Below are 13,763 nucleotides of genomic sequence, written 5' to 3' on the forward strand. Positions count from 1 at the left end.
TGCTGGAGGAGATTTCTCAGACCGTTCCCTTCACTGTGATGACAAAACAAAATGATTCCGAAGTTGCAAATTTAGAAAGAGATCATGCCGAACACTTGGCTGGTAAGACGAAGGCATGCCTGTGATCACACTTAATTACCGGGAGTAGTCCTGTTCTAAATAAATTAAGCAGGAAACAACTCATAAACGGTTCCAGTGGCTTCACTGCTGGCAGCCAGTGATAAATTTAATTGGAACTTTTAGGTGTGCAGTCAGGTGAGACCAAACCATATTAAAAGGGGTTTCACATTACCTTCACACCAATAAATCTATTTACCTATTAAGGTTTTCCGAATTCATTTTTTTCCTTATCTGAATGTTGCCGAGCCAACTCCAGCTTGTCCATCATGCTCTCCGCTACTGTATTTATTCCTGAAACAAATCCATTATTTTTCATGCAATAAGAATGTGACTTGAATGTCTAAACACAGTATGTGACACCACTGCCCTCTGGTGGTGGGTGGAGCAGTCGGAGCAGAGGCTAGTTTACATCTTTACATGGGTGGGTATGAATGAAAAATTGACTCTCAGCGTTACTGGAAACGGTTTATTTATCATCGCTATCATAATACAATTTCATTTTCTCTTGTAAATCTCTATTTACAGTGCATATATGTAGTGGTTAACAGTATCATCAACACATATGGTCAAAGCATAGGAGCGATGGTTTGCATAAGAAAGGCACTTTCTCAGGATAAAAGATGCCAAAAAGGAGAACTGTGAACACATTCTCCCAGTGTGTGTTTCACATTGTGTGTTTCTGGTAGAATCAGACGTCTCGAAGGGAAGACCTCCTTGTCTTGAGCTTGTATCAAAAGCTTTGGGTTATGGCTGTAGACGGAAGGAATTGGATAAAAATGTCTACATATTGTCTACTGCTCTCAGGGCAATTTCATACTTGTTCAGTTATGGCTAGGAACAGACTGATCCAAGACTTCTGCAGTGGCAACAGTGTCCCGGTATTTGTTTTAAAAGTTTTGTAACTCCACCTGGGTCAGATAAAGCGCAGAGCTGATTGGCGCCTGCTCTCACCAGCGGTTACTCTGAGCGGCAACTTCTACATCCATGATTCGTGGAAGTCGGCCGCTAGCTCCGCCTTCCAGGTAGCCTGGCTTCACAGCGGGCGTATCTGAGAGCCTCCTCTTGCTCTTGGTCAGGTCTGGACAGAAAGATAAAGGGATAGACTGAAGTAAAATCTACAGCAACGGGCCTTCAACAATAAAAGCACAGCCAATGCAGAAAGATTCACACTCATCCGACAGCCACCTACCACCCTGACAGATGGAAAAGCTGACCTGAATTCAACCTAAGACATCAGATTCTCACCTGAGATTGCCAATAACATCTTGCGTCTGGCTCCGAAGGTGGAGACGCCCACTTCCTTCAGATCCTCATCAGACAGAGTGAGGAATGTCTGGTAGTCAATCTGGACGAACAGAGCACAGATAGCAGTTGCATCGAGATGCTCATTCATAATGCAGAACACGCTTGGCTGGGGAACAAGAGTGTGTGTGCGTGTTTGTTTGTGTGTATGTGTGTGTGTTTGTGTGTACACCAGACTAGATTCAAACTCTGCAGCCAGTTCTCCCCACGCAGCCAACCAAATCAAAACCCAGCGTGTTGCATGTATAAGTGATAGTGAAAAATTATTCGACACACTGGCAACTGTCTTTCAAAAGTCTGAAGTCTCTGATTCCTCCCAACTCTCCATGTGTGTTTACCTCTTGTTGTTCGAACACATCAATGTATTTCCCCAAGCCCAGCTGGCTGAGCAGCTCAGGCAGGTCGTCTGTGATTTGGGGGGAGGGGCTCCGCTGGCTGCAGGTCGACGCCCTCCTGGATGAGGAAACGCCCTCAAAGTAGCTACCACCGCTCAGGAAGATCTCCGCTAGGCATCAGAGGGCAGAGTTCAGAGGAGAAGGTCAGAGGTCAAAGACAAAGAACGTGACAATATCACTATCTTGTTAATCCCATTGGACCCTTAATTGGAGGACACTCACAGGGTTTGTCATTTCTGCCTCTGCTCATTGAGGATGCAAACGCGGGGAAGGAGGAAGCGGAAGAAGAGAAGGAGGAGGAGAAGTTGGAGGGGGGTGAGGAAGGGGAGGAGGAGGAAGAGGAGGAGGAGACGGGCGAGGAAGAAGATGCGGAGCCGCGTCTGTCCCTCCAGTTCTCCGAGTCGCTCCCGTTACACGCTCGGTCCTTCGCGGCCTGAGCAGCCCACAACTGGAGGAAGGGAGAGAGAGAGATGGTGATGGAGTTCAAATTAAACCAGTGTGTTGCTTTCATCTGTGTACATTTCAGACCTCTGTTCTCTCTATATTTGTCCTAAGGCTGAGTGGATGAGAGAAAATGGTTATCAGTGATCACAATTCATTCATTTAGTCTCATATTCAGCCCTCAAATCTTATTTTTCTTAAACCAAGATATATCTGCTAATGTGGTAAGATGACTCCAATGCAGTGTCACTTGTTTCAGTTTTCTAGAAATGAGTGTCAATATCTTGAAACAAGTCAGAATAAGGCAGATCACTGCATTACGATCAATAAAATGACACTTGATTCTACAAATTCTTGAAACAAGTTAATTTGCAGTGGAAAAAGGTGAAATTATCTAATCCCACTGGAAGATTTTTTCACTTATTTTAAGAAAATTAAGATTTTACGACTCAATAATAGACTAGACTTGTTAAGATGGAGATTTTTTTTGCAGTGTACTGAATTCAGTGGACAGAATATGCATTGATCTAAAACTATGAGAGGAAAAGCAAATATGTATCTAAACAAGCTTCTTTGCGGCTGTTGCCTGACCTGTGATAGAAGCAAATCGCTCACTAAAAATAATCAACGCCTTGGGCAAAACGGGTGCTTTCTCCTTGCTTCCCTCAGTCTCAGAGGAAAACCGGAGGACGAATTCCTCTTGCGCCTATTAACCTTTTAGTGCGTCTGCCTCTCAGTCACTGACTACTGAGCATGCAGAGGGCGGCTGATCAGAAAGCGTCTAAAGTGCCGGGGCGATGAGCTGAAACAGCCCAGGTAAACAGGCTGCTGAAGAGGGGCTGTTTGTTGACCGGAGCGATGGTATCAGGCCCCAGGTAATTGAGCGTGCAAATTGGCAGTGCTTACCCCACAGAGAGATAAATGCCTGAAACTGTTAGAGGGCAATATAAATAAATGAGACTGTGTCAGTTGGGCGCAATGGGGATGCTAATTTCATTGCACTGCTATTAAAAGAAAAACTCATCTTCGGTTCAAATGAATTCAACAAGTACAGAAAAAGTGTAAACTCCACCCATCTGGCACGAACTAAAGAGAAAACACTCAAATCATTCGAGGCCCTGAGATAGCTCATACCATGATAAGTAGGAGTAGATAGGAAAGCTATTTAACTTCAGTCTCACTACAGAGGTTAAAGCAATATTCCACTTAGTTTTATAACATGGGGGTTATTCGGCCATGAAAACCATAATATGAACTACTCACCAAGATCAGATGCAGCTGGATGAGTTTGTAGCGTTCTGATTTTTACTGCCCATTCATTTGAATGAGGCCACAAAAATAGCCTGAAAGCTGACATTTAACACGTTCATGAACAGATTCAACAACAGAATGCAATATGAGGATGGACCCAGGACTGCTTTACTGTCTTAAAAGCGGGATCTGTTGTTGTTGAATATGTTCACAAACATGTTAAATGTAAGTTTTCTGGTTATTTTCATGGCCTCATTCAAACACTACAAACACTACAAACTCGTCCCAGCTGCATCCGGTCTTGGTGAGTAGTTTATATTCTGGTTGTCATGGCGCTCAAGTGCCAAACAACCCCCATGTTAACACCAAGTGGAATATTGCTTTGAGGCAGCATCGGCTCATTTGTACCTGCTGCTGGCTGGTGCCGTTGCTCAGGTAGGGTTTGTAGCTGCGTCGGCTGATGTTGCGGAGCTCTTTCACAGCCTCGGCAGGCATGGACTTGGAGAAGCCGAGGCCGCTCCACGTGTCCGTGGGCGTCCGGACCTCTGTCACCACGGGCTTCCTCTGCATGGCTGAGAACACGCACACATACACAGAGAGGGAAAACACACATTCGATAAGTAAAAATATACAGAAGAGCTGTGCAGCTATGCAGAAATATGTGTACCCAGTACAAAAATATTCAAATTCATATTGATGTGCTCTTTTTTTCATGTTTATACACACACATAGCCACAGTCTCTCCATCACTAAAATGCAAGTTGAAGTTTTCCATCTACTCCTCTGAGAGTCTGAATTGGATAAATTTGGTTTCAGGTGTGAAATAATGAAGACCGAATTATAGATAGTATTAAGAATTGCTACTATGTGGCATACTTACAATAATAAAGCACAGACTGCAGATACCGAGACAGATACAGACACTCAAGAGACAAATGACCCTGGGACTCTTCTGGCACCGGAATAGGATCCATGTGTGAATGTGTGATAAAAACTGTAATAGCACTCGAGAAAGAGTGCGATACCAACAGGATTGTAACTGGTGGGTTATCATTTGTGTGTGTAAATGTCCCATTCATATACTGGCATATGGGTGTCTTAATGACTGTGAGGCAGATGGCCCATTCAAACTGCTAATTCATAATCCCATAAAGAAACACTGAGGGAATTGAGCACCATTTGGCTGCAGAGCTCCCCAGTATCTCTCATTCTGGATGATAGATGAGGTTGTGTTGTTTTTGTGTGTGTGTGTGTGTGTGTATGTGCGTGCGTGCGTGCGTGTGTGCGTGCATGCGTGTGTGTGCATGTGTGTGCATGTGAGTACTTATGTGTGCACAGACGCAGTAAGTGTGTGTGCACGTGTGTGTTGCCTGTATTGTGTATCTGCATAAACTGTGTGAATTAAGTGGGAGTGCCAATGTTACTCTATTATATCTTTGGCACGGTGCAGCCCACAAACAGGTCCCCTTCATCAGTTGTCTTGGCAGTGTGCAGCGCCGAAATGGGTCCCCTCTATCAAATTCCTGGCTCTGCTCAGCATATTAATGTGTTCATCACTGATTTGAATAAACTAAAAAAGGCTGCAACAATGAAAGTGGCCTATCCAATCATATGACATGAAAACACATTATTGCCAGAACATGGCCAAACCTTGATGCACTGTGCTGTCTATCTGTGAGGAGCTGAGGTGAATTGCGTTTCCACTCTTACGCTAATCCTCTTCAGCTCCAAAAACAACAGCTTGGTTGTCTGGGTGGATGTTTGACAAGCAAAACAACAATATAACTATTCTGTGCCAAACCTCACCCTGTAAACTGTGTTTTAATATATCTGTCTCCAGTATACAGCGGCCATAGATCAATGAAAAACGCTTGCATAGCACTGCCCTAATTGTTGGTACAGAAGTCTGTGCAGAGCTCTTGAGGCCACAGTGAGACAGGAAGAAATATTAAACATTTAGGAGCACTAACCTCGGGTTGCCAGCAGTTTCTTCTTCTCATAGTCATAACCCTGCACAACACAAACAGGAAATAGAGAAGGTAAATAATGCATGAAATTGAATTATTTTTTCTCTGGCTACTGAGGACAGGAGGGGGGGAACCTAATTTACGGCGGGAACAAACACCCACGCGCTGCAACGCTTCCTGCTGTTATGGTGGTAAACTTGTTAATCCTCCGCACGGTAACTTTGAGAGCGAGAGATGACAAATAAGGCGGGAAGCAAACAAACAGAAAAATCAATTCTCAAAACGGAGTCTGGCAGGGGTCAGGGAGGTGAGAAATCAATTGGTTCCACAACACCACAAATAAAATGCTGCTGCTGCGTTCAATCTATCTTGTCATCTAAACTTGGCATAGGATAAACAAAGGTTTATTAAATCTTGTCTTTTTTCTCTTTCTCATGCTCCCCTATGCTCTAGACAAGGATTCATTCTAAAGCACTAGCAAACCTCTCCTTATTTAAGTCAGGTATAGAGACTCAAACATCTGATCACTGAGAATCTGTTGTAACTATATTAGATTCTTCACAACCTCGGCTGTAATGTATCAGCTGGGGAGGAAAGAGAGAAAGAGAGAGATCTCCACTTCTTGTTTCTCCTCACCTCATCTGTGAGAGCATCGTGAGCCAGCGACACCTCTCTCCTCAGGCTGTTCCTCCTGTCGCTCCTCCCTCCCTCAATCTCTCCATTCAGGAATCTGCCTCATACAGGAGATGCACACACACACACACACACACACACACACACACACACACAAAGGAAATGTCTGTAAAACTTGAGAGCTTAACAACTCTTACTCCTTATCCCAGGGTAGCAGTAATGCTGAGACTTAATAGGAGGATTTCAAAGGCAGTGTCATGATGCTATATCATTATGAGCTGCATTAGGGCAGAGCTGCTCCAGTAAAAATGCACAGCGCTGCAAAGTTTCTCTGTTATCTGGAGTGCCACGAGAGTACAGAATGAGATTCAGCAAAAAGCTAAATATAGATGAGGTCAAGATAGAAACAACAAGCATTGCTTTCTCTAACTTGGTTTTCTGTGTTTGCAACTTTAGGCCGGATTCCAGACAGATCTGGCACATGCAGGTGTGTGTGTGTGTGTGTGCATGTGTGTGTGTGTTCACCTGTGTGTCAGGGCCTGACCCGTAGAGTGTCGTCTGCCCATCTGGCTGAAAACCCTGCTGAGCTCGGGACCCTGGAGGCTCCCCCTCCGACCCATCAGTCCCATCCTGCTGCTGCTGCCGCTGCACACCGCCTCACACACCTCTGATGATGTCATCACCATGGGCCCGAAGCTCTCATCCTCTGATTGGCCGGATTGGTCCTCATTCTCTGGGATCTGAAGAAGAAAGAGAGAAAATCAGTGGTTGGTTTTGGTGTCATTGGGCTTTACTGAGAGCGTTTTCAATAATCAAACACATAGAAACCTTCTCCAGTGGCCGGCTGTCGGTCCCCTTCAGTCCTGCCCTCCCTTCCTCAATGGGAGGGGCCAAGCCTGGCGGAGGCAAGGGGCGGGGCTTAGCCTGACTGTGACATCCAATCATCACCTCAGGAGTGGGAGCAGACACAGGGCCTGACCAGCGAGGGAGGCACAAAAGATAGTGAGTAGAAGATCACAGTAAGTTCATATCTAAAATATAGACAAGGACACAGAGAGGCTCACCCTGCTCAGACAGGCGGAGCTGCTGCAGCAACATGTTGAGCCAGTAGTTGGTCAGCCCGCTGCCGGTCAGCAGGGGGTCAGGGGTCATCTTGGTTACCTTGGCAGTCTCACAGGAATCCAGCCCCAGGAGCAGACGACGGGCCTCATACAGACTGGAGATGTTCCTCTCCAGACCTTTCACCACCACTGACTATACACCAATACAGAGACTTAGATCAGCATGCAACACCGCAGCTCATCAAGTGAGACGACAAGTGAGAATACAGTCAAGCAAGAGTGGTTTAACACAGAAATCAGAAATATTTCAATAGGAATGATTCAGTGGGTCTGAAAGTCCCAGATTGACTGTTTCGACATAATAAAATGAATTAAATAACGGGACTGGTGGCCAATGGGAACAACAAAATAACCTCTGCTTTATGGATGGAGGTGATATGTGACAGGGTGAAAGTACTGAGGCTGCATGAATAAAGCCGTACCTTGCTGGTCTGTTTGACTTTAGGCTTGACGCTGATGAACACTCCCAGGTTTTGCATCATCTCAGCCAGCTTACGAGGATCTGCCTCCCCATCCTCACGCATGTCAAACATCAGACACACAGGCAGGCAGTCCTGGATGTGCACACGCATACACCACACAAAATGAGAGAGAAAAGAAAAGAAGGGGAGAGAGGGGAAGGAAGAAAATACAAAATAAGATGAGATTGGATGACACTTAAATGATTCCTGTGGGGAAATCGGGTCACTGCAGCAGCAAACAAGCTGATTTAGAGCAGAATGTAGCGAATAGTAACAGAACACAAGCATGGAAAATGAGTTTTGACATATGCAAGTGCTCCAATTTCTCAAAGAATAAGAAACTGCTTGCTCTCGGGATTGTTCTTTAACATAATCCTACCTAAACAACCGAAACAAGCCTAATCCAGCGCTCCCATTCCCCCAAGCCCCTTCCTACCATGAGCTGCTGCCTGGCCAGACACACTCCGTCAGCGCTGCCCTGGATGAGCAGCGAGGGCGGGTTCTGCGGAGCGCTGAGGTCCGGCAGGATGATCTGGGTCTGGGTCTGGTGCATGACGCCCAGGAAGTGGGCTCCGTTCTGCCCCAACAGGAAGAGGTGCTGCTGGGAGGTGACGTCCAGCTGGCTGCTCACCATGACCCCCGCTGCCTGACCCCCGACCTCTGACCCCAGCAGCAGCTCCATCAGGATGCACACCGCCTTCTGCAGGAGAGAGATTGAATGAGATGATACGGTGTTGTGGAGAAACACAAATGGATGAGACATTGTGTGTGTGTGTGTGTGTGTGTGTGTGTGTGTGTGTGTGTGTTTGTTATATCTATCTATCTGTGTGTCAGTAGGTTTCTTGTCAGGTTTGTTTGGGTTTTTCCGCAAATCTACCAAGTTGCATGCATATCTACTCTCTACACACACTGGTGTGTACATACATACATGCCTGCACACAACGCATACACATAATATATTAATAGCAGCAGCAGTAGCACTAGTGGGCAAATACACATGTATGTGCTCATGACTGATTACTGACAGTTTAGGAAAGTATGAACCAACTTTCTTGGTTCATATCAACCAAACTTCTGTACTTGTATGTGTTTACAAACTCATTTCTATAAGCTAGTATTTGATTTCTTTCCCTAGCACTTCACTTTTACATGATCGCTCTATGGTCACAGCAACATTGTCAGGGCACCATGACCTTTGCGCCCTTTCACTCCTTACTATTGGCTGCTTGTAATAAGAATTTGAGCTTATTCTACTGCTGTATTCATTGTAAACTGGATAAAAGCACTCCCTAAGTTGTAAATGTTACAATGTAAATGTTTACTAACCTTGACAGCGGCGGCGTTGCCCTGCAGACCGCGGACGGTGCAGCAGCTGCCATAGAAGGGGGGCTGGGCCTGAGGCTGGGGCGGCAGGGTCCTGAAGCTCACACTGATCCCCAACGCCTGCACTACCTGCTGGATGAGCGGGGAGCCTGCATCCGGCAGGGCCTGGGGCACCAGGCTGACCGGGAGGTCAAAGGTCAAGGCCAGCGGCTGCAGGTCCTGGGATGGGTAAGGAGATGAGATGGAGAGAGAAAGAGAGAATGGGATGGAGAGGAGAGGAAGAAAAGAGGCAGAGAGAGATGGGCCCAGAGACAGGGGATATAATGTTGGGCTTTTTGCCAAATACACTTATCTTCTTTTTGTTATGGGGACAGTCTATTAATCATTCTCTATCGATCTCTATGTCATGACAGGAGTGAAGACATTGTGCTTCCAGACAAATAAAAATCAATCCTCTGGCTTTCCCTCCCTGTTGACCACTCACTCTTATCCTCCTCCTGGCTGACTCCACTCCTTCAATTGGCCCAGCAATGGAGACCTGCACAGATGAGCCAAAACAAGTGAGAAAAGTTGGCACAAAACTGAATTGAAAGTAAGTCATTGAATGTGTAATTTTTCAGATCCTTGTCAAAGTGACAGTTACTGTTCTTGCTGCATGTTGAGTGGCTGTTGCCCGTTTCCTCGGGGTTCAGAGAGAGTTACCTGGTTGCTTTTCTCCCCTGTAGCGTTGTGGCGGTTGGAGTCAGGGAAGTGGATGTGGCAGGATGTGACCTCCATCACCTTTTTGATGTTCCCACCGCCTTTCCCGATCACATGGGAGTGTTCTGTGTAGGCCACATCCATCTTTAGAGTCACCTTGTTCACCTGCATGTTATATTTCAATACTTAGTTGATTTCAGAGGTTCATGGGTGCAGATGCAACAAGAAAAAGAAATGCATAAGCCAATACAGTGTATATTTTATGCACATACAGCATTAGACATTGTAGAAGTCCTCCCATCCTGCAACTCTTTTGTTAGTACAACAGGATTTTACAAATACCTTCTATTGAGGGTGGAGCAGTAGTACTGTAGCAGTGTAGCAAGCATGTAAAAGTATAACGACATCTGTTGCCATAATTATTCATGCAGACTGTGTACATCGGGCCTCAGCCCACTCACCTTGGTTTCTAGCACTTCTAGTATCTTCTTTTTGGCTTCCAACACATTGGCTCTCTTCCCTTCCACCTTCACATGCGGGTCTAGATGGAAACGAGAGCTCTGTTTCACAGGGAAGTCCCAAAAGTGTCGTACAAATTTAACGCCATGTGTTTGAGCGTGTTAAGCGGGCGATGGTGAATATATTTATGGGGAAGGGTGAGAGAAAAACACACTGGGGGGGGGGGGCAGAGACAGGAGGCTTTGATGTTGTTGCATCTGAAATATAAAGAGTTTGTCACCTTTCTTTGACTTGGCTCCAATCTTCAGCTTGGAGGGCCATTTCACCTGAGTGTCAGTTTCTCTCATTACCTGTGGAAGCGTAAACAATAGAGGAGAGCAAGAAACAAAGACAGTTGCTGGGAGGGGGAATGCATTTAACTGTGGGAGCGACGCCTGTTATCGCATTCCAACAAGGCTCACACACAGAGACCAACACACACACACACACACAAAATCACAACACACACAATCAGAACACACGCATAAACACATACAGACACGAAACAGATTTCCTCAGCCCGTGAATACAAAGGTTGATTTGCATTTCAAAGACTGTAATTATCACCTCTATAAAAGCAATAATCACTGGGTGCAGAGCATAGAGCAAATGTTAGAGTGCCGGCAGCAGGCTCTCACTGATCTGCATGCTGCATTTAAACAGGGACCTAATGCATGATGATGCTTTGAGAGAGCAGCTGGATTTTCTTTTGTTTCATCTCCTGGCTTTGTTAGGCTTGTGAATAAAACACCTTTCCTGTGTGAAACATGACTTACTCTCTCAAAAAACTCCTCGCCTGTCACGCCGTCTTCACGCTTTGGAGCTGAAAGACAGATAGGAAGTTTACAATGTCTGCATTTATGGACCATACAAAAAAAGTGTTTTGTAAAATGTATTTAACAAATAGATAAAGATAAGCAACAGTTTGTTTTTTTTTACTTTTTTCACTGGTATTATTTGTCGTATTGCTGTATTGCTGTTCAGACAGCTGTGCAGGGTCAACATTTGTATGTTGACCAGGCTGAAATTTGCAGAGCGAGTGGAACAAGAGGCAGCCGGGAACATAAACATTTTTTTTTAAAAGGCCGTCGCTCCTCGGTGACATTTACAGGGTACAAGGGGGGGAGCCCCGGGAACGCCCCCGCCCCTCCTCATCGCTAGGGGTTACGCTGGCCAAAGCCGAGGAATGGGAAGAGAACAGTAAGGGGTGGAGAGAGAAGGTTGGGAGGGTGGGGGGGGGGGGGCACAAATTAGCCTAGAAACAGCTAATCACATCAATGGCATTCAGTGACGCAAAGACCTCCTACTCCACCAAAAAAAAAAATCTAATAACAACTGCAAAAAACACCAAGGAATGTGTAAAAAAAAAAAAAAACACCTTCTTCCTCAAACCCTCATCTTCACACTGTTCGCCTAAGTCTCAAGTGCAGTCTGGCAGAGTTTTCCGACGTGCGAAGCAGCACCGAACGGAAAGAGATACATGGTATATACTCTCTGACTCAGGCTGCTCAAATAGTCACAAAAGCACAGCCACACACGCATTAAAACAACCAGCAGTTATCAGAGATGAATTCGCTCGTCGCATCAAGGGCGAGGACAAAATAGACAAATACCACCCACTCTCCCCGGCAGTAGCGCGCTGTCAGAAAGAGCTTCCCCAGTTAACGCAGGGGAGGCATTTGTCATAAAGCTGCCAAGCAGTGATAACTAACAGAGGCAGTTACCTCTGCTCCCCAGACAGGGATGATAATAGCGAAAAGAGTTCTGAATGCATAAGCCATTGCGGGTCATAAATCACGGTGATACAGCTACAGGAGTCGGCCGGATGGCAGTTATATTGATGGTGACAACAAGAGCACAGCCACCTGGAAGCCCTGACAAGACACACGGGGTCAGGGAGATAACAAGAGCGGTGTGTACGGGCCCCACTGGGAGGCCATGATAGGCATCGTCGACAGAATAACTTTCAGAGGCGGGAGCTTCACCCGGTGCCGCGTGTGGAGTGGACTCTAATGGTGTCAGGGGGGAATCCACAGGAGTGCAGGTGCATGTTCTTTAACTTTACTGGGTCTCCATGAGAAACCATGTAATGTTGGAGAATGGTGAACATCCCACTCCTTAAAACTTACTTCTATGTCAAGGCATTTTCTTACTGTGGCTTCTCTTTTATGACTTTCTATCATGATTTTATAATTTTATTTTCTCTTTTATCCTTGTTTTCTTCTCTTACTTTATATTTCTTTTTACTTCCTTTCAGTCCTACTTTTACTCTTATGTTTTATGACAATTTTTGAACTTTGTAACCTTGTTTTGAAAAATGCTATATAAATAAAGTTTATTATTATCATTATTATTATTATCATAATCCCAGCCCACTCACCGTACAGCATGCTCTCCAGCTTCTTCCTGTCGATCCGGAACCTCTCCTCCACCCACTCCGGGTCCGAACTCTGCCCTCCTGCCCTCTCCTCTCGTCCCGCTCCAGAGCTTCCTCCCCCTTCCTCCTCTTCCTCATCCTCCTCTTCCTCTCGGTCGTGCCGGGACGCCGCCTGGGCCTCGCTGCGGGGCTCGGGTTTTGGTGCTGAGCTGGGTTCTACGCTAGGTTCAAAGTCAGGCTGCTGTGGTGCTGTGCTGGCCGGGACCGGGGAGCTCTCCTCGGCGGCGGTGGCCATAGCAGGACTGAGCCCTCGTCAGGGTGTGTGTGTGTGTGTGTATGTGTGTGTGTGTGTGCATGTGTGTGACCAAGGAGACCGGGAGAGAGAGAAAAGAAGGGGAGAGAGGGGAAAGAAACACCCCCTCTGCCCCTTCTTTATATCCCCCGCCCCCCTCACTTAATTTAGTGCACAAATCTAGCTTTCGGTCTCTCTGCCTCTCTCTCTCTCTCTCTCTCTCTCTCACAGTCTAGGATGTATGGGGAAAGTCACTTCCTTACAGCACCTCAGGCCATGTCTTCTCTATCCAAGGTGGCTCCAGACAGACAAAATCTACAACTACTACTGAGACTCGCTCTTCTCCCAGCAAATCCTCAGTAATCCTCCGTTCAACGTCCCCAGATTATGTGGATAGACAAGGCCTATGTGAAAAGACAAACCACACCATCACACCACACCTGGGCACACACATACACACACACATACACACACACACACACACACACACACACAAAAAAAAACATACTCAAACCAACAAAAAAACGGGTGATCCAGTTGGGTTCCACTGCACATTTTCTCTTTGCCTTCCCCTGAATGAGATGTAGAGGGCTTGAGATTCCAGAGGTAGGGGTGGAGGGGGGTGTATAGGGGCAGTGAGTGTGTGTGTGTGTGGGGGGGGGGGGGGGGGGTGAGCTTGCAACAATGCTTGGCATAAAAAACCCTTCCAATAACAACCTGCTCCAATGCTATGTTTGCCCCCCATTGCCCGGCAACCCATTTGTTTACGAACAAGCAGGCAGTAAGAAAGTCATAAAGTTCAGGGACGGGGGGGGGGGGGGGGGGGGGGATGATCGAAGGATGAAAAAGTGTCAAAAAGGAGGCAAAATTTGAAAAAGCTCTG

The 13,763-nt window shown here is 46.2% G+C and overlaps 1 protein-coding gene across 1 annotated transcript; it reads right to left on the bottom strand.

The window, feature by feature from the left end:
* Positions 1-1,067: 1,067 nt before the first annotated feature.
* LOC139638754 (protein bicaudal C homolog 1-A-like) lies at positions 1,068-12,883 on the bottom strand. The gene is made up of 19 exons (XM_071512778.1): positions 12,592-12,883; positions 10,988-11,034; positions 10,453-10,522; positions 10,175-10,254; positions 9,717-9,878; positions 9,499-9,552; positions 9,018-9,233; positions 8,128-8,391; positions 7,653-7,784; positions 7,174-7,363; positions 6,938-7,083; positions 6,635-6,849; positions 6,113-6,206; positions 5,480-5,519; positions 3,918-4,081; positions 2,040-2,265; positions 1,761-1,927; positions 1,366-1,465; positions 1,068-1,198 (listed from the first exon to the last, which is right to left on the bottom strand). Exons 1-19 carry the CDS (start codon positions 12,881-12,883, stop codon positions 1,068-1,070), a joined length of 2,790 nt encoding a protein of 929 aa, XP_071368879.1.
* Positions 12,884-13,763: the final 880 nt, after the last annotated feature.

The sequence above is a fragment of the Centroberyx affinis genome, unplaced genomic scaffold, assembly GCF_046629955.1.
Source record: "Centroberyx affinis isolate AG114_WGS23_722 - 3 ecotype Tasmania unplaced genomic scaffold, CSIRO-AGI_Caff_v1 ptg006515l_1, whole genome shotgun sequence".
NCBI lineage: Eukaryota > Metazoa > Chordata > Actinopteri > Beryciformes > Berycidae > Centroberyx > Centroberyx affinis.